The sequence below is a fragment of the Neolamprologus multifasciatus genome, chromosome 12 (genome assembly GCF_963576455.1).
Source record: "Neolamprologus multifasciatus chromosome 12, fNeoMul1.2, whole genome shotgun sequence".
Taxonomy (NCBI): domain Eukaryota; kingdom Metazoa; phylum Chordata; class Actinopteri; order Cichliformes; family Cichlidae; genus Neolamprologus; species Neolamprologus multifasciatus.
Window position 1 is genome coordinate 19,469,413 of NC_140450.1, and position 27,824 is coordinate 19,497,236.

At 40.1% G+C, this 27,824-nt stretch overlaps 3 protein-coding genes across 3 annotated transcripts; all 3 read left to right on the forward strand.

Moving 5' to 3' along the window:
• The first annotated feature begins 231 nt into the window (after window positions 1–231).
• On the forward strand, window positions 232–8,738 carry slc2a11b (solute carrier family 2 member 11b). Its single transcript, XM_085179804.1, has 12 exons — window positions 232–732; window positions 862–960; window positions 1,308–1,468; window positions 1,548–1,672; window positions 1,815–1,944; window positions 2,047–2,195; window positions 2,488–2,675; window positions 2,788–2,898; window positions 5,089–5,190; window positions 6,107–6,182; window positions 6,280–6,407; window positions 6,542–8,738. The coding sequence occupies exons 1-12, from the start codon at window positions 661–663 to the stop codon at window positions 6,734–6,736; spliced, it is 1,536 nt and encodes a 511-aa protein (XP_085035930.1). The 5' UTR covers window positions 232–660; the 3' UTR covers window positions 6,737–8,738.
• Window positions 8,739–10,150: 1,412 nt separating this feature from the next.
• On the forward strand, window positions 10,151–19,722 carry rbm19 (RNA binding motif protein 19). The gene is made up of 24 exons (XM_085180884.1): window positions 10,151–10,315; window positions 10,403–10,585; window positions 10,666–10,779; window positions 11,027–11,065; window positions 11,455–11,683; window positions 11,871–12,100; window positions 12,196–12,255; window positions 12,352–12,430; window positions 13,832–13,903; window positions 14,115–14,324; window positions 14,422–14,552; window positions 14,653–14,777; window positions 14,867–14,963; window positions 16,153–16,263; window positions 16,356–16,556; window positions 16,647–16,713; window positions 16,827–16,984; window positions 17,066–17,126; window positions 17,771–17,850; window positions 17,945–18,000; window positions 18,167–18,283; window positions 18,380–18,485; window positions 19,207–19,327; window positions 19,423–19,722. Exons 1-24 carry the CDS (start codon window positions 10,280–10,282, stop codon window positions 19,503–19,505), a joined length of 2,766 nt encoding a protein of 921 aa, XP_085037010.1. The 5' UTR covers window positions 10,151–10,279; the 3' UTR covers window positions 19,506–19,722.
• A 31-nt stretch (window positions 19,723–19,753) lies between these two features.
• plbd2 (phospholipase B domain containing 2) lies at window positions 19,754–25,704 on the forward strand. Its single transcript, XM_085180886.1, has 12 exons — window positions 19,754–20,091; window positions 21,215–21,308; window positions 21,392–21,550; window positions 21,641–21,741; window positions 21,832–22,046; window positions 23,605–23,699; window positions 23,811–23,971; window positions 24,149–24,244; window positions 24,366–24,437; window positions 24,538–24,690; window positions 24,830–24,992; window positions 25,134–25,704. Exons 1-12 carry the CDS (start codon window positions 19,871–19,873, stop codon window positions 25,302–25,304), a joined length of 1,701 nt encoding a protein of 566 aa, XP_085037012.1. The 5' UTR covers window positions 19,754–19,870; the 3' UTR covers window positions 25,305–25,704.
• Window positions 25,705–27,824: the final 2,120 nt, after the last annotated feature.

A 27,824-nucleotide genomic window follows, 5' to 3' on the forward strand; every position in this document is an offset into this window, starting at 1 on the left:
AGCAGCCACAAAAACTTTGCACCATGGCCGGCCCAGATTGCTCTCCACAGTTAATCCATCCAGTTATTCAAAAAACTTCACCAACTGCTTTTCTATACTTGAACTATAGGGGGAGTCCGCACATAGCCTCTTTATGGCCTAGGACATATGTTATGGCTAATTAAGGATTTTTTTTCTCAGCCTTTTAAAATGTGAATGTGGTACTGCATACTGCCTGTAGGCATGCATCACACTTCTATGGCATCAAACCTGTGAGCTATGCAAGTCTTTAAAAACAGAAAAAAGAAAAGAAACCAAAATATATTAAAATAGGTGCACATTGTGCTACTCTTTGTGAAACATGTTTTCAGTAGACCAAAATCATAATGCTATGTAACTGCCCTATGTGTGGATCCTGAAATACTTTTCTTCTTTTATGTGAAAGTAATTAAACTACACTGAATGCTGTGTTTGGATTCAACTTTGAATAAACATGGAATAATTTAGCCAATTCCCCACACCCTAAGGGCACTTTCTGACAACAGATCAATTGTATTATCCCCGGCATAAACTCATCCCCCCATCCGCTTTAAGTTTCTTGTTGGACGCAAGCTCCTGCGAGAAGGATACTCTATTCTGCTCTCCCTCAAAGAATCCAGGACTTTAAGCAAAATATCAAAAATGCCAAAAGAATACAAGAATGAATATCAGCCTCTTCTAGCTAAAGCAACCAAAGATAGAAGGCGGCCAAAGGTAAGTGGAATGTAATGGATTAAGGGTTTTGAAAAACAAAAGTACGTTTGGCAGCATGGTGGGACGCAGCTTTCTGTCCAGGATGATACTGAAACCCTTTTGTTTGTGGGTCTGTTTTTCTGTTTGCAGCTTCCAAACAAATCACTTCTGCTGGCTGTGTGTGCTGCTGGCATCGGGGGGACCTTTCAGTATGGATATAATATATCTGTCATCAATGCACCCACAGTGGTAATAATTCTGCTGTCTCTCACTGGACTTTTTCCATAACTATTGATCTAAATGATCAAAACACGGTCTGAGGGCAAACTTAGTAACACGTGGACTACAGTCACTGTGTTTGTTATTCTGATATTAGAGAACACGCACACACAAACACATAGAGGAAAGCCTCCTGTAACCCTCAAATAATTCTTTCTAACAAGCACAGGCAGTCTAATGATCGCCAAGTACAGTGATGTTAATCAGTGACAAAAAAGTAGACTGATAATAGGAGTAGTGGCAGTATTTAGACATTGCTTTGCACTCGTGTTGATAAAAAACAGTGTTTGTGTTCAATTTTCTTCTTTTCTCTCCAGTATGTGCAAGATTTCATCAACCAAACCTGGAGCAAGCGTTACCAAACTCAAATATCAGATGATGGTCTCACCCTCCTCTGGTCCACTATCGTGTCCATATTCACTTTAGGAGGACTTATAGGGGCAATGATTGGTGGAACATTGTCTGTGAGGGTCGGAAGGTATGGACATGTTTTTTTAATTTTTAATGAAAAATTGTCTTCTCTTTTATAAATAATGGGATTCATTTTTTCTTTCTAGAAAAGGGACACTGCTGACCAATAACATATTTGCACTCCTGGCTGCTTTGCTGATGGGTCTGAGTCATCCTACAGGGTTATTTGAATTACTCATCATCGGACGTTTCATCTCTGGATTAAATGCAGGTGAGTACATCAGGAACACTTAAATGTTTTGTTTCTAAATCTTGGAGAAACACAGATACATGAATTAGATGTCCAGTTAATAATGGCTAATAATGATGCTGCATGAAAACCTTCTGAAATGTCTTTTAAATATTTTTTATAGGCATTGCCATTTGTGTTCAACCTCTATATTTGGGAGAAATAGCTCCGACTTCACTGCGTGGTGCTATGGGAATGGGAACCTCAATTTTCATTACTGGGGGCATCTTTACCGGACAAGTGATTGGCCTCAGGTGATTAATAAACACATTAAGAAGAAGAACTTTTCACACAGTTCCAATGCTACATCCCTTCAAAGAAAAATATCAAGCTGAAGTCCTTGTACAATTATACAGAGAGCTCCTGGGGAAAGAGGAGTACTGGCCAATCCTGCTCTCCACCACCTGTATCCCAGCTTTTCTGCAGCTCCTGATCCTGCCCTGGTTCCCTGAGAGCCCACGCTATCTGCTCATCGACAAAGGGGATGAAGAGGGTTGTAAGAAAGGTAAAACAGCTGCACCGTTCCTTCCATTTCAGATCGCTGGGAATTGTGTTCTGCCAGGAAAGACGACTTAGTGCATGTGACAGCGTAAATAAAAAAATGTATAAAGACTACCCTTTGGCAGAAATAACCAGAGGCAGGGACATTTATGTTTTCATTTCAGGCATGTGATGAATTTCTGACAGTGGAAACCTTCTGACAGGACACCCCCACCCCCCCAAACAGCCACCGCAGATTAGTCAGATATGAAGGAAGCGCAATAACTTGAAGTCCTGTGTGTCTTATGTGTCTGCAGCCCTGAAGCAGCTGCACGGTATAGCTGATTGTGACAGTGAACAAGAGGATATTGAGAAGGAGAGGAATAACTTATCAGGTTTACAGGCCAAGAAACCCTGGGAGCTCTTTGCTGATCGCTCTTTACGCTGGCAGGTTCTCACCATCATGGTGCTCAACGCTGCACAACAGCTGAACGGCATCAATGCTGTACGTACGACCACTTTAAAAAGTTCACACAAAGATGAAAAAGGAGTTTCCAAAGAACTGAAAGTTATGGTTTTGTGTTTGTTTCTTTATTTGTTTACTACACTCCCTTTAGATTTACTTCTACGCAGGTTACGTGTTCAAACAGTCTGGTATTCCCAGTGATAAGATACCATACGCCACTGTCGGCACTGGTGCCTGTGAATGCATCACCGCTTTAACATGTGTAAGTATGAGTTTCTCGTCATGTATTTTCAAGTATTGTTTTTAGTATTTGGATGAAAATCCACTGCAACTGCTTGAAGTTTAGAACCCACAGACATCACCAGATCTCCTCCCTTGAGATGTCCCCCTGGCTTTTACTGCATCCATCTTCAGTCGCTGCTAGTTTGTGGGTCTTCCTGCATTCAGTTTTTTATTTAAGAACTAAAAAATCATGCTTTGGTGGATTGAAATCAGGTGACTGGCTTGGTCTTTGAAGGATATCAAATTTATTTGCCTCAGACAAACTCTTTGCAGTATGTTTTGGATCATTATCCACTTTAACAGAAATTATAGCTGTGCACAATTCTGATGTCATCGTGCTACTTCTATCAGCAGTCACATGATCAGTAAACATTATAATGCGGTTCAGCCATACATGCCTATGCATTAGGCCTCCACCACGTCTGACAGATAGTCTTTCATGCTTCAGATCACGAGCAGATTTTCTCCTTCGCCATGCTTTTCTCTTCCAATCAGTTGGGCTTCTGTGTTTCATCTATCCAAAGAATCTATTTCAGTACTGTACATGTCGAATCTTCTTGTTCTTGAGTGTAACCAGTGGTTTGCGCCTCGTTGTCAGCCTTCTGTATTTCCATTCATAAAGACATCTCTTTATTGTAGACCTTTACTAGTTTTTTTTTATATTTACACAGATATGTTCTAAAAACCCAATAAACTCAATAGATTTAAGTGTAGAAGAATGTATTTTGGGATCATTTTTTACCTAACTCTGACTTTGAAAAAAAATTCCAGTCCCTTTACACTGAGGGTGCCAAACATAAGGCCCGGGGGCCAGAATTGTCCCAATAGATAAACAATTAAATAACAGGAAAGTTCCTGTTTTTTCACTCCCTACTATAGAAATGCCCGCTTTGTTGTATTTTTGTTTACAGTGAGTTCACAAAAATGAAAACTAGATATGTTTTAATTACATGACATGAACCACCAGAGCTTTTTCTGTAATTTTACACATTTATTGTGTAGTTTTACTGCTCTGACCCATTTAAGATCAAAGTGAGCTGTATGCATCATCCCTGCTCTACACAGTTATTGTTTGTTAATCTGCGTGTATTCACCTTATAAGTATGACTCAAAGCATAAGCTGACTTATAGTCCTTTTTATGAGATCTCTGCTTCCAGTTTAACTCAGGATATACAAATATCATAAAAATCTAATGTGACATTTTTTTCTAGGAATTTCTTTGTCATTGCTATTGCTTGGGGTGCTTGTGGTGGTCTGTGAAGTGAAATTTGCTCTTATAAAACTTCTTCTTGTTTACAGTTTTCTTTTTAGACTAAATGTATGCCTCACTTATTCATAATGCATGATGACGTCAGAGGTTAGAAGATACAGATCTTACAGTTTTTAAGCCCAAAGCCTTTAAAAGTCACATTTGCTTTTCCTGGGGTGAAGGACTGCTTACCCATTACTGGACTAATATGTGACAAAGAATCCAACTGGTAAACCCCAAAAAAATGTGTGTAATGGTTCGAATATTAATATACTTTTACAGTTATTTTTACTGAGTCAGATTATGAATATAAGGGAGTTTTAGACTATAAGATTTCATGCAAGCCCACTCAGGACTATCATTTGTTAAAATATAAGTCACAATAGACCTCAGCTTTGCAGTGCAATAACTTCAGCTTACTCTACCGAGGAGGCAGGATCTCCTGAAGCAAGCTGAGTTTTGCCAGGTGAGACAGCACATCTGAAGTGAACTGCCTTCTCCCGGGTGTCATGTGTCTCATGTGATCAAGTCCAGCTCCTGACACTGTCCAGAGTTTATGTGTGAAATGGCTTTAGTTGTGCATACTTGTATTTATAATCTATCTTAACTGGAAAATACTTGAACTTTAGTTTCAAATTTTTCTTTTTGTTTCAGCAAACAGAGAAATAATGATCCTCCATGACACTTACAGCAATCTTAAAATCACGAGATGAGACCTTTCAAATATCGCTTCCAAGTGATGAACTGTCAGAGGCGGTCAGATTATAAAAAATAAGCCATCAGGAAGAAAAATAGAAAAGAATTACAAGATGTTTGTGTAAGATGGCTGGAAATAGAACATGAAATGGATCAGAGTAATCCTCAAAAGAGATGTTTGCCTGGAGTCTTTCTGGTCTTGTGACATGCTGTGTGTCTCACAGGGTATGCTCATTGACTGTCTGGGAAGGAAAGTACTCATCATGGGAGGATACACACTGATGGCTATCTGCTGCGTTTTATTCACGCTGACCCTAACTTTTCAGGTAATTATTGTCAAGCCAAGAAATCTTTTTAAAAATAGATATTTAAGGGTTTAAGCCCTGTGTGGTGTTCATGCTTTCGTTACCCTGGTTGCATCACATATGGAGGTGTTTCAGTCCTTGGACAAGAAAACTATGCAATTTAACCATTTTTGGCATCCATATTTCTCCCTGTGTTGGCCGCTGGTAAGCTTATTTTGGAGATGACTAAAGGTCAGCCTCGTGCTTACTGTCAGACTCTGTCAGGTGAGCACTGTCAGAGTGCTCTCCTGACAGAGTCTGGTTCAGCGAGTGACCTGTGTGCTAAAGGCTAGAGTTGTCACTGCAGAGTTTGAGTCTGTCCCGTCGTTCCTCCCTGTCTGCACCATCACATCTGATAAAGACAAAACTCAACTTTTTCTCTGCATCATCTTCCAAAACTGACTCATCTAAAAGTGCTAAGCAGAGAATGAGTTTATGATCAATAAGCAGCCACACAGGTCAAGCTATTTGTATTTGTTGTGCCCCACCCTCGATATGCAGCCTGGGATGGAGCGTGAGAATCTACATTGTGGTTCCCACAACCCAGAGGTTAAAATGTGCAGGAATGTGGGAGCAGACAGGTGTAGGTGTTAAAATATGACAATGTTGGAACCTTGTGCAGGAAAAGCAGGAGCACAAACGCATACACACTAAAAACACACCTGAACACACATGCTTAATATAAATGTGCAGGGTTGCTCTATGAAGTTTTATTGTATGCATTCTTTGCAGAAAATGAGCCAAAGGCAAAAAGTCTGAAGAAACAATAAAAATTAAGTTTTTTTTTCTTTTGGTAAATACTGAAAACGGGTCCAACAGATCTGAATGCCACACAGAGGTTAAGGCATGTCCCTACCTGTGTTGTAACATTTCTTTTGCACAACTTCCTTGTTCTCAGGAGGCGAGCCCAGTTGTTCCATACCTCAGCATGGTCTGTGTTTTTGCTTTCATCTTAAGTTTTGGCTTAGGACCAGGTAAAAATGTTCTTTCTTTCACCGAAGCATGTGCATCATCAGCTGCGTAGGCACATCAGCTGTAACAGGGATTTCTTCTGTGTCTTCCCCCATGAAGGTGGCGTGACTAACATCTTAACAACTGAGCTGTTCACGCAAAACTCGCGCCCTGCAGCGTACATGCTTGCAGGGTCAGTGAACTGGTCCAGTTTCTTCTTCATTGGCCTGGTCTTCCCCTTCATTGTGGTAGGTGTTCAAAATGGTTGAGGATCTATGATCATTTTGGAATATTTTATCACCATTTCTTGCATTTAAAATGAACATTTAAACCTCGATGTTGTACTTGGATATGTTCCACTCGCTTGTTTTATTTTTTACAGCTCGGACTGAAGCAGTACTGTTTCCTGGTGTTCTTGGTCATCTGCTGCTTGGTGATAATATATATCTTCCTTGTTGTCCCTGAAACCAAGAACAAAACCTTTCTGGAAATCCAGAATGAGTTCCAGTCTTCCAAAAAGAGGCAGATCGGCTTTTCGGACGGAGCAGGGACAATACTGTTGTCAACTTCAATATGAAATGTGCCTCGTTAAACAGGCTTATTTAATCAGTGATTCTTTATGTCACACAATATTTATCACACAAATCTGAAATATTTATAGCGAACACATGAGATAACCTCCTGAGACCCAGGTTCATGTTTGGGATGCAATTTGTAATTTTGCCTTGTTATTTTTGATTAGTTGGACATAAACTAAGTTTTCTCTTTGAGCAGGGAGTTGTTACTTTATTACAAAGCTGTTACATACTTTTTTTATATATCAAGCCTAATATTGGGATAATCAGGTGATTTTACAGCACAATGCAATAAAGTCAACACGGCTTAACAACGTATAAAACACAGCTGAGTAGAATGAAGAATAAGGTGCAGAACAGCAAAATGAAATACGCAAATATGGTGATGCAGGGTCTCAGGTTAACATTCTCACCAGCCACTTTGTTAGGTACACCCACTACCTCTAATCAGCCAATCATGTTACAGCAACTCATTTAAACATGCAGACATGATCAAGATGACCTGCTGAAGTTCAATCTGAGCATCAGAATGAACATTTAAGTGACTTTGAAAGTGGAAAAAAATTGGTGCTAGACAAGCTGGTCAGAATATTTTACAAACTGCTGATCTACTGGGATTGTCTCAAACAACCATCTCTTCACAGAGAATGGTCTGAAAAAACTTCTGATGCCAGAGGTCAAAAGAGAAGGGGCAGACTGCTTTGAGCCAATAGGAAGGAAACAGTAACTTAAATAACGAGTCGTTACAACATGTTGAACCATTACACCCAGAAACCCACACCAGGTACCACTACTGTCAGCTGACAACGGGAACCTGATGCCACAAATTCATATGGTTCACCAAAATTGGACAACAGAAGAATGGAAAAATGTTCTTTGGTCTGAAGAGTCTGAGTTTCTGTGGCAATATTCAGACATTAGGATTCGAATTTTAAGGGTTATATTAAGGCTGTTGGCGATGTGGGGATATTTTCTTGGCACACATTGTTTAAACCCCACAGCCTACCTGACAGCTGTTGCTGACCATTTCCTTCCTTTCGTGACCACATCTGCTATCCATCTGCTAAAGGTGGTTCTGCCCAGTGGAATCAAAGTGTACCTAAAAGTTTCTGGTGGGTGTATGTTGCTTAATAATGAATTGTGCTGTAAACTATAGTTCCTTTTTAGATCTTCTAGGCAGTTGTGATTGTGTCTCTTTAGCCCAACTAATACTGAAGAAGTAATCTTTATATATAATATGTTGGTATAATAAAGGCTGGTTTGTGTAACGTTTAAGGCCAGGTCTCCCTTGTAAAAGAGACCTTTAATTTCAATGGGAATAACCTGGTTAAATAAAGATTAAAATAAAAAATAAAAGGTGCTCCTCTGAGAATTTTCAATAAAGACCAGTTTAAATAAAAACGTTTCATCTTTTGTGAACTTTGCTTGGCATTTCAGCTGCTTAATATTTCAGTTTCCAATCTTTCAGCATGACATTTGATCAGGAGAACAAAGAGTTCACTCTACAGTTTGTCATGCATCACATGAATAAAAAAAAGTATTAGAGTGAAAAAGTATTAGAAGTATTAATATTTGTTTATAGTATTACTCAGAGAGAAAATATATTGAATATATAAAAAAAAGAAATATGTATAAGAAGAGACGCCGTCATTGATTAGTTAGTTACATGGTTGTTAGTTACAGCAAGTTACATGGTTGCTTAGTAATGGTACCAACCACATAAACCAATGACACTGCTTAAAGTGGTATAATTCTGTATCATTGAGGAGAAGGATAATTAAATTAAAATGTGGTCAGATGTACAGGGACATGGCAATGGCTTGCTTTTTAACCACAGTTATGTCACTGAGTACTCATGTTAGCGCTGATACTCATTCCTACAGATACCTTAAACCCAGAACCAAGAACAACAGCTCCTTTTCCTTTTCCTTTGTTCCAGCTGTCATAACATCTTCATTAGAAGTGTAAAATTAAAATATAATCAAAGCCTATAATGTAAAAAAACCCACTGAGTTTCTTGAAGTTGAAGGAAATATAATGTGTGCGAAGAGCATGAAAATTCAGCCCCAAAGATCCAACCAGCTCCAGCTGCTTAGCAATCCAACTAACTCCTGATTTAGATGATACGCTTCGCTTAGCAGAAAAATGTAGGCAGCCAAGTTTTTTTTTCTTTTGTTTTAAACAATAAGCTACTGATTTTAAACAGCAAGCCGTCATCTCAGCAGGAAGCAAAGACCATACACAGCCAGATTAACCTGCAAGGCATGTGTAAGCTGCAGTCCCCGGTTGAACCTCCCTTCTTTCTGTTCTCCACACACTCTACACCCTGCCGCCTTTAAGCAAGCTTCAAATACAGTTAATAGACTATGTTTGGCGCTTAAGGTAGTTTTTCTAGCTGCAGGAACACCACACTTGGGCTGCATTATGCATGACTGCAACTCACAGTACAATGTAAGAAAGAGCAGCATACAAACATAAAGAAATGGTTTGCAAGCTTCATAACATCAAGAAACACAACGAAGACTTGCAAGTAAGGCTTGATGAAGCTCTGGAAAAAAATAAAGAGATCCTCCAAGAGAAAGAACAGCAGGACATCGAGCCAAGAGACATGCAGTACAAACTCCAAGGCATGGAAGAAAAATACAGAGCGCTGCATGTAAAGCACAATAAAAAAAAACTGCACAAAAATCAACAGTTGCTTCAAGAGAAGAAGCAACTGGACATAAAACAGAAAGAAATGGACTGCAAGCTTGAAGACATGGAAGAAAAATGCAGAGTGCTGGAAATAAGGCTCGATAAAACACTGCAGAGAAATAAAGAGTTTGAGAAAGATGAGAAGGACATAAAAGAGAAAGAAATGCAATGCAAACTTGAAGACATGGTCGAAAAATACAAAATGCTCCAAATAACTCTGAATGAAACACTGCTCCAAAATCAAGAGTTGCTTCAAGAGAAGGAATAATTAGACATACAACAGAAAGAAGAAAAACTTATTCTCCAGAGGAAAAATCAAAAACTCCAAGAATTTTATAATGAAATAAAGCACCAAATGACTGAACTGGAAGCCGAAAAGAAAAAAATGGAAAAACAATGCTCAGAGATGCAGAGTAGCATCAACGAAAGGTTTTGCAAAAGCAAGAACAACAGAAAACACATGTAGACCTGCAGTGTACACTTCAAGAAAGTGAACCACACCTTTCAGTCACAATTTATTCATTTTCCAGATGTTAACTTGTCATATTTTAGTAATACCTGAACATCTGTTTTAGTTACATGTTTTCATATCATATGTACCATCAGTTTTTTAATGTGTTTTTGATATGGTTATTAGAACACCCAGTTAAATATTGTTTGATTATATACGCAGTAACCATTCCCGACCACAGGGTGGCGTTTATTCACTGATACGGTTACTATCGGCCGAAGAAGAAGAAGCCCCTCCCACTCAAGATGGCGAGCTAGAGGTTCTTGTCCACGCTGTTTTTGTTGACAAGTCATATAAAGCCGTTTTACGCGTTAACAGTGGAATTACACCTTCTGCCGTGATGTCGAGACTCATCGTTAAAAACCTCCCTAATGGGGTAAGTAAACAACCCGCTCGCATGTAAACACAAAGCGAGAGCAGCCTTTAATTTGAGCCCAGCTAAATTTCACTGTTCTCTGTGCAGATGAAGGAGGACAGGTTCAGGTCGATGTTTGCTGCCTTTGGCACTTTGACAGACTGCTCTCTGAAATTTACCAAAGACGGCAAGTTCCGGAAGTTCGGCTTTGTGGGTTTTAAATCCGAGGAGGATGCAAACAAGGCCCTGAATTATTTCAATAAGAGCTTCGTGGACACATCCAGAGTGACGGTATGGCCTCAGCCGCACACAGTCTGTGCTTCGAGAGGGAACACGCGCATGCTTGATGGTTTACCTGTCCTTTATTCTAGGTGGAGATGTGTAAGGCGTTTGGAGACCCCAGTAAGGCAAGAGCCTGGAGTAAACACACTCAGAGCTCAGGGCAGGGCAAACCCTCTGCTCCGGCCGACACTGATGGCAAAAAGGTAGGAAACACCTGTGGACGGGAAATAACAGTATTTGTAAACTGACACTCTGTAATTACAGAGATCGTACTTGTATATAAAACTTACCATATATCTTTATAATTCATTCTTCCCTCTATATCATCAATTTTTTGCTGCCTTACCAGAGAATAATATAAGTAGGATTTCATAGAATTTGTGTTTTTAATACAATTTTGTGTGTGTGTGTGTGTGTGTGTGTGTGTGTGTGTGTGTGTTTGAATTTTAGAAGAAGCAGAAAAAGGAATCCAGCAGTATTCTGGGAGATGTAAGTAAATTATAAACTTTAAAATTTATCTGCTCTTAAATTGAGATGTTGGTCGGGAGATGGGTGCAAGCTTTGGGGAAAATGCTCAGACCAGCCCGTCTGGAACCAACAGCCACGTCATGTTCAAAATCGCCGTTCCTCTTTATTAAGATGCTCAGTCTGACGTTCAGCAGGTTATGGTTAAGATTACCAGTACACTGACCAGTGCCTCACTGATTTGCTGATTAGATATGTGGGTAAATTAGCAGTTGAACAGGTGTACCCAATGAAGTGGCCTGTGAGAGTACAATTTTTTGTTTAATTAATTTATTACATTTTTTTGCCCACCTCATCAGTTTTTGTATGATGTAACACTTAATATTTGGACATCGGCTTATATCTCATTTCAGCTGGAAGAGGAAGCAGAATTCAAGGAGTTTCTGTCAGTGCATCAGAATCGAAGCCAAGCTCCGACCTGGGCAAACGACACTGCACAGGAAGCACCCGATCCCGACAAGAAGAAGATGACTCAAACCAAGAAGAAACCTGCTTCAGATGATTACCTCAACTTTGACTCAGACCAGTCAGAAGAAGACAAAGAGGATGAGGAAGAAGAAAATGATGAGAGTGAGGATGAAGGTTGGTAGTGGTTGTCTTTTAATTTTGGGGTTACATCAACATCAAATACTGAAATTTATATCAGAGAAATATTGAATTTAAAGTACACACACACACAATCACAGAAAATCAGATTAAACTATATTAGAAAATATTCATCCGGGTTCAGTGAATTATTATTAATTGTTTGCTATGCCGTTGATTCCAGATGCCACTAAACAAGCACTGAAGTCTGGCTTATCAGATATGGACTACCTGCGGTCAAAGGTGGCACAAACAGCAGACACGGAGGAGGAGGAAGAGGATGATGATGGTCCTTTACAGCACACAGACAGTGACTACGAGAGTGGAGACAGGGAAAACATCTCAAAGGTCAAATCTTCAGTGACCTCTGAGGAAAAGGACCAGAGTAAAGTGAAGAAACCTGCCAAGCAGGAGGTGACTCTTCTGTCAGAAGCTGTTTTAAATTTTTACATTCATTCATTGTTACTAGTTTGTAGTGATTCACACCAACCCCTGTGTATTTACTACAGACGGAGGCAACAACAGAGTTCACAGTGAAGCTGAGAGGAGTCCCGTTCAATGTTAAAGAGGTGAGTGAACAAGAAACTTCTCAGTGTCAGCACTGAAATGTTCACTATATCACTCTGAATCTGTGACGCTAACATTTTTTCCTGTAACACCACTAGAAACAAATTAGAGAATTTATGACTCCACTGAAACCTGCAGCAGTCCGGATTGGGAAGAACGAAAGCGGAAATAGAACAGGTGTGATAGTAAAAGTATTTAAAGTTTCTCATTTTGCAGCAGTCACCCACATATGCTGTATTCAGTGGCTTGAGAAAATATAATTGCCCACTTCATGATTTCTTTTTTTTTGTATATTTGTCACATTTGCATGTTTCGAATCATCAAATTCATTTTAATATTAGCTAAAGAGAATCCAAATAAATACAAAATGCAGTTTTTAAATAATGATTTTTTTTTTTTTAAGGGAAAGAGCCCATACAAACCTTCCTGGTCCTAAGTGAAAATTTTATTCTCCCCTTCTTAAACCATGAATTATTCACCTTTTTTAAAAAGCTGGTAGCAGGTTTACTTGTCACACACAGACCTGATTACTGAATCTAAAGAAAGAGATTAAAAAAACACGGACATCGATCAGTCTGCAAGTTACCAAGCCATTTCTAATACTGTGGGACTCCAGTGAACCCCAGTGAGAGCCATTATCCTCAAATGGAGAAAACATGCAACAGTGAGAAACTTCCTGGGAGTGGCCGGCCTTCCTAAATGACTTCCAAGAGCACATTGATTAGTCATCCAGGAGGTCACAAAAGAGCCTAGAACAACATCTACAGAACTGCAGGCCTGACTTGTCTCAGTTAAGGTCAAAGTTCATGATTCAACACTAAGAAAATGGCATACATAGTCGAGTCCAAGGATAAAACCACTGCTGACCAAAAGGAAAAAAAAGGCTCGTCTGACATCTGCCAAAATATTTCTTGATGATCCCCAAGACCTTTGGGAACATATTCTGTGGAATGACGACACAAAAGCTGAACTTTGTGGAAGGTTTGAGTCTCGTTACATCTAGCATAAAACTAACACAGCATTCTATAAAAAGAACATCATACCAATGATCAAACACGGTGGTGGTAGTGTGATGGTCTAGAGCGTCTTTGCTGCTTCAGGACAACCTAATGTAGTTCATAGAGCCATGAATTCTCCACTTTGAAAAGCCTAAAGGAGAACATCTGGCCAGCAGTTCATGCCCTGAAGCTCCAGTGGACTTGGGTTATGCAGCAGAACAATGATCCAAAACACACTGGTCTACCTCTAAATGGCTCAAAAAAAAGTGTGACTGAGTTTGAGTGATATGAAAGACTCGTGTCAGATATCACAAATGCCTGATTGCAGTTCTTGCTGCCAATGGTGGCACAAACAGTTATTAGGTTTGGGGGACATTCAGGTAGGTTTGAATAACCTTTTCCCACTTTTATGTATTTGCTTATCTTTCTGCAAAATTTTACATATTTTGATCATCTCGAGTGTGACAAATATGCAAAAACAATAATTCAGGATGAGGGCAATTACTTTTTCACAGCACTACAGGTCTGTATGAACTGTATACAGGCAGATGCATCTTAACAGTGTGCTGTTGTTTTTTAGGTTACGTATACGTGGACTTGCACTCTGAGGAAGAGGTGGAAAAGGCCTTGAGGAAAAACAAGGATTATATAGGTGAAATTATTAGGACTTATTTCTGTTCATAGTATTTGGCTGTGTTACTATGAATGAGAGGTTACAGGGTGTAAAAACTCTGCACAAAATATGAGCGAAAACATTTGAAGCCACCATTCAGTTGGGGAAACAACGGCACAAAGACATTTATAGATGTATTTCTCATTCTCTGCTAGCTTATGAAGCCTAGACCTCATCCTTGTGTTTTCAGGAGGGCGTTACATTGAAGTCTTTCGCGTGGATGGTTTAGCGGGAAAGAACAAAAGAGACGGAAAAGAGAAAGAAACTGACAGAAACTTTAGCAGGAAGCTCAAGGAGGACGAGGAGGAGGAAGATGTTTCAGAGTCAGGCCGACTCTTCATCAGAAACCTTCCTTACACCTGCACAGAGGAGGAGATCAAAGATCTGTTTAGCAAACACGGTGAGTTAACACCTAGAAGACATACACATTGATTACACGTCTGTAGAAAGAAATGCACTCTTGTCCCAAGTGTTTCATGGTTATAAAATCTCTGCAGGTCCTTTATCTGATGTGCTGTTCCCAATTGACACACTAACCAAGAAACCTAAAGGGTTTGCCTTTGTAACCTACATGATACCAGAGAATGCCGTGACAGCGCTCGCTCAGCTGGACGGACACATTTTTCAGGTGTTTATGTCAGAACTTCTTCATCACTCTACACCTCATGGCTGGATTCAAAGTGCAGTTCAATAAATTTAGCTGTTTGAAAACTTTCTTACACCTCTAGGGCAGAATGCTTCACCTGCTTCCCTCCACTGTGAAGAAAGAAAAGAGTGAGTCTGATGCTGGCGGTCCTGGCTCCTCGTCTTACAAACGACAAAAAGATGCTAAAACTAAAGCTTTAAGTTCCAGGTAATCGGGATCAAAGTGACCGTTTGTTTCTCTGTTTTTCATGCTGATATTTTTTTAAGCTTACACGTGAATTTTCGGTTTCTTTCTAGTTCACACAACTGGAACACCTTGTTTCTGGGTACAAGTGCAGTGGCAGATGCTATTGCTGAAAAATACAACACCACCAAAAGCCAAGTCTTGGACCACGTGAGTGACTTTACATCTAGTTCACCTGCATTTATGCTCCTGTCTGCCTCTTTTCCTCCTCCTTTTTTTTTTAAAATTGAACAATTTATTACAATTTTTAACAAATTATAAAAAATATAATACAAGAGAAAAAATAATAATAATATATAAGGGAAAAGGGAGTTCAGCATGACTAATTATTAAATGCCTCTTTCAACCTTATATTACATTTACTTGGTAACCACAAAGTTATTTAAACTGCACATGGCCACCTAATAAACGGGTCCCATTTAAGAATGTGTTCATGAATTTTTATTAGTCTCACAGGCAGCCAGCTGTGTCATCATTGTTATCCATTCTCTATAAGGAGGTAGCAAGAGTCAGAAAATCCATCTTTCTTTAAAGGAACAGAAGCCAGAGTCTTGAAATTCAGTTGCTGAACCTAAGATAAACAGTTTTACAGAGATTTGAAATGTTTTCTCTTAGAGAAAAGGTTAACCTCTTGAATATTATTCCATCAAACTTTGAGTCCTGCAGAAGTTCAATGTACATGGAGAATTTAAGACCCTTGTAACCCCACCCCTGCAGGAAAAGCTAGCTGGCAGTAGTTTTCACAGACAAGACCACTCGGTTGAGCAAAGGGTCTCACTTTTTTTAGTAGCTGTTAGATTGAACTGCCTGTAGGGTAGGTAAGAGTACATCCAAACCATTTAGACAGACCACTTTTTACCTCCAGAATTGACTGTATGGTTATTTATAAATATCTGTTAATTGACTAAAACTTTGAAAAATGTTTGACTGGATACCAAATACATGAAAAACACAAGTAATTCCAGCTCTTTGACATATACCTGGTTAACTGATTTGTTTATGATTAGTTTATTATTCCATAGAGATTTCATAAGGATTTGAAAAAGTCCCAACAACCTGCTCTGTGTAATGTATAGCATACTGACCTAGTGTTGGTGATAATAGGATGTTCTTTTTGGGATTATGGATTTGTCCCACACAGTCTATACCACAGCAATAGCCCGCTGCTCAGGTCAGTTTTTATAGTTTGGTAACCACATTTTCAAATGCTTTAGGCTAATGGCACAGTAATAACATCATCTCAACCTAAAAAAAAAATCCTCTTTTTACAGACTTGTGTTTTTCATTTCCACTTTATTTATTTATTGCATGTATCTATGGTCCTTGCTCTCCCCTGCAGGAGTCAAAGGGAAGTGTTGCAGTGAGGATGGCTTTGGGGGAAACGCAAATAGTCCAGGAGACGCGGCAGTTTCTGTTGGATAACAGTGTCAGCCTGGATTCCTTCAGTCAGGTATGCTTGATGTACTTCTCAGTGCTCTTGATCCAAATGTGTGAATGAAAATTTGAATGAAAAGTCCACGGCTTGCGTCCCTTCGTCTACAGGCAGCAACAGCAAGGAGTAACACAGTGATCCTGGTGAAGAACCTTCCAGCTGGAGTGCAGGCGTCAGAGCTTGAGGAGCTCTTCTCACCTTATGGTTCTTTGGGCCGCGTGCTGCTGCCACCTTCAGGACTCACTGCAATCGTTGAGTTTCTGGAGCCGACTGAAGCGAAACGAGCCTTCACAAGAATGGCTTACAGTAAGGTGTGTGTGCAACGTTTCACCTGCATATAGTATGTTTTGACTGCTGGATACTGAAGACTTCTTATTATATCAAATTCATTCCTAATCCAGTTCCATCATGTCCCGCTGTATTTGGAGTGGGCGCCTGTCGGGGTGTTTGTGGCCAAACCAGAACCAGGTAAACTCTCTCAAAACACAGCCAGGCAGTCTCTTTAAGAGAGAGCAGTATTTTCCAGACTTGAAGGGTATGATATGTATAATTAGAATCCACCATTGCTCTGTTTAACTAAGTATTAGAGAAGAAGGCAGCCGAGGAAGGGGAGAAGAAGAAAGAAAATGAGGAAGAAGAAGATGATGATGATGATGATGAAGAGGAGGAAGCTCTTCCAGGTTCTACGCTTTTCATTAAGAATCTTAATTTCAACACAACAGAGGAGAAACTATTGGAGGTAGGTACATTAATAAATACTATTATTATTAACTTTTTAATCACTGGCTGATGGTCCTGGTTTTTTATTTGTTCATTTCAGACATTCTCCAAATGTGGCAAAGTCAAATCCTGCACGATATCCAAGAAAAAAGATAAAACAGGTACTGAGAAGGGTTTCAAATATTTCCTTTCAGAACAAGTGCCGGCATTTGCTTACTAACTGATAATACAAATGGAGTGCTCACTATTCAACCACAAATTATGTTTTGGTTAAGAAAAGTATTTTTGTAGACTTTGTAGACTGGTAAGTTGTGCTGCTGTAAGATTGTTCAGCGTAACCACTTTGTTGATGGGTCAGTGATGGTCTGGTGAAGCAGATCCATGGAGGGAGGCACAGATCACTGCCATAGGTAACATGAAATGCTTGGACCTGCTGTCAGACCCTACACCGGGGCAGGGGGTCCTGGGTTCCTCCTGGTGCACGATAATGACCAACCTCATGTGGCAATAGTATGCAGGCAGTTTCTGGAGAATGAAGGAATTGATATCATTGATGGCCCCCATGCTTGCCTGAATTAAATCCAATAGAAAACCTCTGGGACACTTTTAAGTCCATCTGAAGATGACAGGTTGCACCTTAGACTTTCCAGGAGCTCAGTGATGCCCTGGTCCAGATCTGGGAGGACGAGACTTCAGAACCATCTGAAGTTTAATCACAGACAAGCACTCTGTTAATATTGTGCTAAACATCTTCTGCTTTTCTCTGCATAATCACTGTTCTCATGCTTATTGTTCTGTCTTCTAGGCAAACTGTTGTCAATGGGTTACGGTTTTGTCCAGTATCAGACGGCAGAAGCAGCTCAGAAGGCCCTGAGGCAGCTACAGGTACCATCCCCACCTCCTCAGCAACACTCTCGCAGCTTTTCTCCACAAGCAGGTTTTTGGCTAATGTCTTCTCTCTCCTTAAACCCTCCTTCAGCACTGTAAGGTGGATGATTACCAGTTAGAGCTGAAGGTTTCAGAGAGAGCCACAAGGTCAGATGTGAATCAGAAAGGTTTTCTTTTTCCCCACTTATGTCTATTTACTTACAAGAATGTGCTCCTAAACATTTCAGCTGACATGTTTATGGTTAGAATTTGTGGTAGCATGAAGACATCGCTCGTCTTGTCACCACTCATTCATTTTTTTTCCCATGTGCAGGACAGCTGTGGTGACACGGAAGAAGAAACAAGCTGACAAGAAGCAGACGGGATCCAAGATCCTTGTGCGCAATGTTCCTTTCCAAGCATCTGTCAGGGAAATCAGGGAGCTTTTCTGGTAACACGTACCCAGCTATCGTTTTTTATTATTATTTACGCTGTTGGAAGAGCTAAATTAATACTCACATTTCCTCCTTGTATTTCATCTTCTCAGTACATTTGGGGAGCTAAAGACTGTCCGTCTTCCAAAGAAAGCGGCTGGTTCAGGAAGTCATCGAGGTTTTGGCTTTGTTGATTTCCTCACCAAACAAGATGCTAAGGTTTGTGAGTGATTCATGAAACGAAGAAAATATACATTTCTTCAGCTACTCAGAATATTATAGCATGTAGATTTGTAGGTCTCATCATTTGGCTACATGTCTGTCGGTCTGTGCGTGTCTCCATCGCCAAATGTATTTTATTATTTAACATTGAAGGGCAACAATAGAGGAAATGATCCAAGGTCTGTGACTTACAGTACTTTCAACAACATATAAAGGACTTTTTTAAAATACTCAAGGTGGGATATTTTAATGTGCTTTAAAAATATTAAAATAGATTTTTGTCTTACAGATTTTCTGCTAATAGGAAGTTTAGAAACAATTTCAAGCCAGAAGCTGACATATCCAAGAGAGATAATATAATTTCAATTTCAAAAATCTAATTTTATGATCACAGCGTGAACAAATTTAATCAAAAGAAGTAATCGAACGAGTGTTTTGAGAAGAGCAGCCATCTGAATATTAGCACCTACCGTCCTTTCAACCATTTTTACCAACATTCAGGGATAAGCATGTATTTAACTAATTTCTGGTTTTCATTACCAATTATTGGCCTTAAAACTGATCTTGTAGCATATTGTTAAAAAGGAGATCCAGCCACCATTTTTAAGCATCAGCCTTAGCTTAAGTGACTCAAATTAGTAAAGTGTGGCAATATTTATTTTAGAGGGATTTTGGCTGTCACACTGATTAGCAGTTGTGTTCCTCTGGTTCTATGTAGAAAGCGTTTGCCGCGCTATGCCACAGCACCCATCTGTACGGGAGACGTCTTGTGCTGGAGTGGGCTGACGCCGAGGAAACTGTGGAGGCATTGAGGCGAAAAACAGCTGAACATTTTCATGGTAAATCCACCAAATCCTTGTTAACAGGACACAATTAAATAAAAAGTAGGTTTGCCGTTTATTAATTTTTTTTTTTTTGTTTTATTCCTCCTCAGTCACTGCCAAAAAGCAGCGAAAAGCAGAGGTTATGGAAGGAATTTTGGAGACAATGGAAACTGAAGGTGGTGTGGAAGACTGACATCTGCAGCCTCCGCACAAATCCTGACCCCAACGCTCTGTGTAAAATGGACTGAATAAAACATGGACCCGAATATCTGCAGAAGTTTATAATAAATTTAAAAGCTGGTCCAGTTTTCTCTGGATTAACTAGTATTTTGTACAGAATGAAATGTCCAAGAGATCTGATGTACCTGACGACTGGTTTTTATATATGTATAAAAGCTGTGTACATGTTACTTTTTGTCTCATGTCTCGTTTGTGACAGTGACTGAACTACTGATGAACTTATGATACGGGATGTCGGGTGGTGTCTTTTATTTTGAAAGTCTCGGCGGTAGTCAGGTGACTTGGCCCATCGAAGTCACATGATTTGTTCATGTAAACATGGCGTGCAGGCAGAACGGAGCTGACCGTGTTAGAAGTTTTACAGAGGTTTTAGATCTTTTAAAGATGTTTTTGCTTTTGTTTTGTATGTTTGCGGCCGTTCGAGCAGAAATACGAACGGCTGTGATCGACAAGCAAACCGGACAGCTGTCTGTCATAGAGGGATATCAGGAGGATTTTGTGGCTTGGGCGAATTTCACTGATGATATTGAAACGTCAGGGTGAGTGTTTAGAGACTGTTCTTGGTCTAAAATGTAAAATATTTGCCTCTAAAGGCTCGGTTTGTCTGTGCGGTTTGTGCTTGAAATAGGTCGTTGGTGAATGGTCAAGCTGGGTCAGTGCTGCAGTTTCTTACAGAAAGTAAGGAAAAGCGTGTTGCAGCGTTGACTCCTGTTATTGTTTCAATTATTCGGTTAATCGTTTAATGCAAGGGTAAAGAACTCAAGGTCCGGTGTCCTGCATGTTTTAGATATCCCCTTGTTGGCTAAAGGACACGTCTGAAACCTGCAGGACACGACCCTTGGGGCCTGGAGTTCCCCACCACTGGTTTAGTGTATAATTTGCAGTTCCACACACAGTGTTTTACTAGTTTTACAGCCAAACCGATCCAGATTCTCTCAGACTAGTTCAAGAATTTAAGAAAAATTGAGAAATTATACATATTAAAATATTTGAGTTCATAAAGAACGTAAACAATCATCCCCTATGAAGCTGTAACAGAATGGTGTTCGGCAGTGTCAATGGTCTAAATTGTTTTCCTTGGTTTTTTGTAAATGTTGACTCGTTGAGCAACATTTAATCCTTGTGGTTTTGTTTTGAGGAACCCAAATTAGCAGAAGTGGCGCACATGACACACTGAGAAACCTTCTGGAGGTCTTTAAAAGTTTTTCTTTGGACATTGGCTGGGTTTTTGTTTGTTTGTTTGTTCTGTTTGAGAGGAGAGGGGAGATAATATTTTGTATCTTTAGGCACTTTGTTACTAGCAGCCTGTTACAAGAACACATCATTTGCACCCATTTCTTTAGTTGCAAAAACAAAACAAAAAATAGAAAAGATAATACAGCCTCCATAGTGTGTGGCCTGTGGAAACTATGAAAAGTGAGGAAATTAAGATGGTCATACCAAAACTTGACTTTCAGTCTCATTAGATTTACACAGACTTTGCTTTTGACTTGTATGCATAACCTTGTTTGCACATAATTCAGTAGAGCACTGCACCACCTATTTTCCTAGCAAAATGTAAACAAATGGGGGGTGGCTCAAGGTTTTTGCACAGTGCTGTGAACTTCATAAATCTATTTTTTTTCTGGAGATCGTTTTACATTTTTATGCTCTCTCTTTCAGCTGGTCTTTCTTGGAGGTGACTACCAGCAGTCGGTACAACGACAGCATCCAGGCTTACGCTGCAGGTGCAGTTGAGGCTGCATTAACGTCTCCGGTCAGTCTAACCCTCATTTGGTCAGACGTTAAAATATTTTTGGCTTAATTATTCTAATGACTAGGTATGCTGGTGTTTTTTAGCTGATCTATAAACACTGGATGAACACTCTAATGGGTTACTGCGAACCCTTGATGTATGAATCTGCCTACTGCGAGCGCCTTAAGTCTTTCATCATAACCAACATGCAGTGGATTCAAGACCAAATAGAGAATAATCCAAACTCACCCTACTGGTACCAGGTACAATGAGCAGGACTGAAAAAATCCCTTACATGACAAGCTTTTTTAAAGGCCAGAAATCAGACTTTGTGCTATCTGTTTCTTCATCAGGTGCGTCTGGCATTGCTGCAGCTCAAAGGTTTGGAGGACAGCTACAATGATCAGCTGTCTTTGCCAATAGGGTCATTCTCCTTCAACCCATTTGGCTTCCTGTAAGTAGTTATCTCCTTTTCTGTATCATTCAAACATGTTTTACCCTCTTTTGCTGAGATTTTAAACTTTCACTTGCTGTTGCCCAACAGACTTTTCCAAATGGGCGGAGACCTTGAGGACCTGGAATCGGCTCTGAATAAATCCAGTCAAACCCGACCCATTGGCTCTGGCTCCTGCTCTGCACTGATTAAGCTTCTGCCTAACAATAAGGAACTGCTGGTGTCACATGACACCTGGAACACCTACCAGGCCATGCTGCGCATAATGAAGAAATACATTTTTGCCTTTAAAGTTTCTTCTTTAGGTAATTAATTGACGCAAGTGTGCCTCCTGATTGATGATAAGATTCATTGGGATTGATCAGGAGAGACGAGAGTAGAAATGAGCACATCAGAGGGACAGATCAGGTTGAGTGACAACAAAGTTAGAGAGGCAAAGGTTAGATCAGTGGTTCCCAAACTTTTTTTGTTGGGCCCCCCTTGTTTTACAAGAAAAATGTTCGCGCCCCCCTCGCGCACACGCACAAACACATCCTCCAACCACACACACCCATATTTTGCTCCATTGCGGTTTATTTCACACCTCAAACATTTAGTAAACAATTAAGCAAATACAAGTAATCTGCAATAAATTACAGGTAGTAAGGAAATAAACTACTAAGTCTTTTACGCTACATCCACACCTACACGGGTATTTTTGAAAACGCGGCTGTTTCGTCCACACGTAAACGGCGTTTCGAATCACCGAGAACAGAGATTTTTTAAAACTCCTTTTTTGCGTTTACGTGTGGACGAGGAATACAGAGTTCGTCACGCAATGTCAAAGGTATGTGCCTTTTTTCACCTCACGCTGTGTGCACGTTATTGTTTACATGAGATGAATTGCAGAATGGCAGATAAAGACGAAATACTGTTAATCTGACTATCTGCAGGTTTTACACGCTTACATATACACGCAGTTACTGTCCCTCCATTTAGAAAGGCAGAGGTGTCACGGTGTAATTATTTTACGTGTAGTTGTTTTTTTCCTGTGTAATAATATTCAACATTGCTATCAATACATTTTTCAAAAAATCCCTCTGCAAATTGGGTTCAAAAACATAAACAACTGTTGGATGCTGTTTGCCCGTGATTTGAACCGGGGGAACAAATTGTGGCAGGATGAGCCTGATGTTATTTGTATCCCACTGTAACTTTACTGTATAAAGAGCTAACATCTCCAAAATGTCAGGAGTTGTTAGTCATTACAACAAGTGTTTGTGAACTACAAATCAAGAATGTGGGATACTGTTTGTCCGTGATTTAAACAGCCCAGCGCTGCTCCCAACGAAGGGAAAACCAATCCTGCAGGGAGACCTACCTCGGCACTTGTGCAGGTGAAACCAAAGGGAAGACATGCTTCACCATAGAATGAAGTTGGTTTGGAAACATATTCAGCTATGCTTCATCTCCTGCTTTGCGTTCGTGTGGGCGCCCGTGCTAGCAGTGTCCAAGCATTGTTTTATTTTTTTTTTCCCTTTTCATGCCGCGCCCCCCCTGCAATGGCTCTGCGCCCCCCCTAGGGGGCGGGCCCCACACTTTGGGAACGTCTGGGTTAGATGATTTGGACATTGATTTTTCCAGTTTAGCTGTTGCTGTTTCTAGATACCTGCTCACTCTACTTTTCAGATTTACAATACAAAAACAATGGTACCAATTTTTTTATATAATGGCAAAACAATTAGATATGTCCTTAAATGCTTGACTTTTTAATTCTTTAATGCACGTTTAAAACCCCAAAAGTACCCTAGCACCATTTTTGATGTAATTATTTTAGGGACTAGTTGATAGTGTGCCTTCAGCACGTGCTCTCATGTTTTTCAGACAACTATGTTCTTCCTGGACGAACTCAGGCGTTCTCATCCTACCCTGGATCCATCTTCTCTGGGGATGATTTTTATATCCTAAGCAGCGGCTTGGTAAGATCTCTTTATACTTGACATTATATAACAGAATATGATTTTTTTTTTAAAGGGAAAGCTGAGATTATCTTACTGCTTTTTTTTTTTTCTTTCTTTTTCTGTCTGTAGGTTACTTTGGAAACCACCATTGGCAACAGCAACCCTGCTCTCTGGAAATATGTTCAGCCCACTGGAACAGTCATGGAGTGGCTGAGGAACATTGTTGCAAATCGACTCGCTGCTACTGGCAAGGACTGGGCAGAAATCTTCACGAAGTACAACAGTGGAACGTGAGTTAGTTTTAATCATCAAAAAGAAACTGTTTGATCTGCTGACAAGGCTCCAGACTGTTCTGCTTTTTAGCTTGTGTCGATAATCCTCACTGAAGACCAGATTATGTAACATTTTGTTTTGTCCGTGTTGTGCGTATTAGTGAAAAGAAGGCCACTTTTAACTTTGCTTTGCAGTTACAACAACCAGTGGATGATTGTCAACTACAACCTCTTCACTCCAGGGAAGACTGACATCACAGAAGGGCTCTTTGTCGTGTTGGAGCAGATTCCGTAAGTCACAGCACCTGAACTTGGATCAAAATAGATAATTTATTCAGTGTTTCTATTGACAATATATAACCCTATCAGATCTGACCTTAAAACAAGCATTTTATTTTTTCCAATGCTGCAGAGGACTCGCCATTTACGCTGATAAAACTCAGGAACTGCTGAAGAAAGGATACTGGGCTAGTTACAACATACCGTAAGTATTTGGTATGCAAACATTAAGGTAAATGTTAATCTGTACTTTAGATTATGCATGCGTCTTTTCTTTTGTCCATACTTCCAAATTCTTTCTGAAGGTACTATGTGGAAATATTTAATAAGAGTGGCTGCAATGAGTTGGTTGAGAAGTTTGGCCCGTGGTTCTCTCTGGACCAGAATCCTCGGGCTCAGATTTTCCGGAGAAACCAGACAGATGTTACAGATGTGGACTCGATGGTCCGCCTGATGAGGTACGGTCTGTGTATTGCACATGTTTGGAGATTTGTATTCCCAAAACAAACAATCTCTAATAGATGTTGTAGTTGTAGTTTTTGAAAAGTTAGGGGGAAAGAGGTATCTTAATTTAAGAGATACACTGTTCCTCCTCAGGTATAATAACTTTAAGGAAGATCCACTCTCAAAGTGTGACGGCTGTGATCCACCTGAGAACGGAGAGAATGCGATCTCAGCGCGGTCAGACCTGAACCCAGCTAATGGAACATATCCATTTGGCGCCTTAAAGCAGAGACCACACGGAGGAACAGACATGAAGGTTTTCATTTTCACATCTCCCTTTGCCCTAACCCTTTTACCCATCATGCACCCTGAAGATTTTTTTTGATTTGCCGTAAGTAAAAATGAGTTTAAAAGAGATGTCCACTGAGTTTGAGCCATTGTGTGTGATTCTTTGCAGCTGACCTCCTACGAGATGTTCCGAGAGTATGGCATGGTGGCAGTGAGTGGTCCAACCTGGGACCAAGTGCCACCCTTCCAGTGGAGCACTTCTCCCTACAAGGACCTGCTACACATGGGTCAGCCTGATGTATGGTGTTTCAAGCCTATAAAAGTCACCTGGACTCCTTAACTGGCATCAGCTCTATGATGTTTGACAAAGGGAAATGGCAGAAAAACAGTCATCACTGCTTCTCACAGAAATCTCTAAGTGGTACAGAGATTAATAATGTACCTCTATTTGAATAAGAAGACAGAAAATTAGATTTTTATTTTTTTTGCATTTCTCTTTCTCATGCAAAATATGTGAAAATCATTATAATAAACCCAATAAATATGCACCTTTCTGTGGAGAAATCACCAAGTATTATTACTTACATTTATGCTGATGAACATTTTCTGTAACACTTGTTGCAAATGTTTTAATCCTGGGATAAATCATTTTTGAGTTATTCAGTATTTTCTGAAGTTTTGATTTTTTGTAAATAACTTTTTAAATAAACAACAGAGCGATCACTTCTTTTTAAAAGGTGTGTGTGTGTGAGTGAAATAAAACGGGAAAAAATGGTCAAAGAGAATCAGGAGCTCAAAGTAAAGCTATATATATATATATATATATATATATATATATATATATATATATATATATATATATATATATATATATATATATATACATATATATATATATACATATACACTTATATATACATATACACTTATATATATACATATATACACATACACATATATACATATATATACATACATATACATATATACATACATATACATATATATGTGTGTGTGTGTACACACACACCAATATTTTTCAATACACGTGTCCATATTTATGTTTCCAGATTGTTTGTATAGTGCACTTTCTATACTGTACTCTGTACAGTTTTTATTTTTGCTGCTTTTGTCTTGCACTGTCCACTTTTCTGCAATGACAATGCAGATTTCCTACTTGTGGGACTAATAAATGCAGACTTGCTGTGTGTGTGTGTTTGTGCAACATTGGCATTTGTTTACTCAGATCCAAGGCAGGCCAAACCTCTGTGTTACAACCTTCAGAAATTCCTGCCATATCGATACAAAAGACACATTCACAATACATGGGTACACAAGTCTGTTTTATTTCAAAGTGTTTCAAACTTTACAGCGTTTGCAGATCCAGTGTCCATCATCCCTGCATTTGGCACAGGTGAATTTCTGACATGTTGCACAGGTAAACCTGCTGCGATTCCTGTTGCAGCTCTCTTGCACCTGGCACTGCGTTGTCTTTACAGTCCCTGGCACGGCAGCTGCAGCAGCCTGCCTCTGTGCTAATATTTCCTTGTGCTGCATGAATCGGCAACGAAGTTCCTGAGCTAGAAGACTCAGAAACAATCTTCTTTTGCCTGTCCACCCTGTACATGCCTTGTACAAAATGTAGGAATTCACCGCCGCCAGGTCCAGCATATTGTAGAAAACCGCTACTGGCCACCTGTGTGTTGCTGCTCTTACGGAATACATCCGCGCAAGTTGAGGAAGTTCACGCCGGACTTTATTCACCGTGCCCAGTAACGTTGTTTTGCGCTGCAGCAGTCTGTGCGACAGTGAAGTAAAGAAATTGTCCGTTGTGACATTTCTCCCATCATCCAAAAACGGCTCCATCACTTTCATGACCACGTTCTCTGCCAGCCTCTCTTCCTTCTGATGACTGGGGTCTTTTCCCAAGTCAGGAGATGCATTGCAGACATATTTGGTGTCCAAATCCGTGGCCATCCAGAACTTGATCCCAAATTTGTCTGGCTTGGTTGCGATATACTGTGTGAATGGACAACGAACCTTGGTAGGGAACAGCTGTTCATCTATGGCCATGTGTTCTCCTGGAGTGAAACTCTTAGCACAGTTCTCGCTGAAGCGTGTCCAGATGTCGGAGATCGCCGCAAATTTGTCTGTTTTCACCCGTTCTGCCCGCGTGTCCTTGTCATCAAATCGAAGGTGTTGCATAATTGAAATGAATCTATCTCGGGGCATTGTCTCTTTGATTACTGGCACCAGAAATCTTTCTGACCAGCAATCCACAATGGCACCAACGGGACACATGATTGCTCTTACAAACAGAATTGAAATGAATGCCATCAGTTCATGAACTGACAGATTCCAGTCCGGCTCTGTTCTGCGGGCTTGACGGACCGTACACTTCTTGATGGTCTGCAGCATTCCCACGTCTAACAGGCAAAGGAAGCTTTGGAGCACACTTGTAATCTTACGCTGTCGGAAGATAAACAAATAGAGAATGGTAAATTTACATGAACCTCACTCTAAATGGGTTTATATAAATATCATATGTAATATGGCAATGACAAACCTTAGCAGACTCTGTGGGTCCAGCTTGCGCAGTGAAGCACGAGCGATTTGCTACTGCACTGGGCATTCCAATGTCCTCCTCTACCAACACAGTGCCGTCTTTTGCCGTGTGGCTCCGGCTGGACTTCCCAGTACCACGGGGCCTCTTCCTTGGAGGCATGTCGGGTTCTTGTTCCGTCTCCTTTTCAGATTCTTCAGAGGAGGTATCAGTGGCCTGCTGGACAAATGAAACCTCTCCTCCATCAGAGTCTGCTTCGTCCATTTCCTGAAGCAAGGCCAAAGCCTGTTGCGTGGA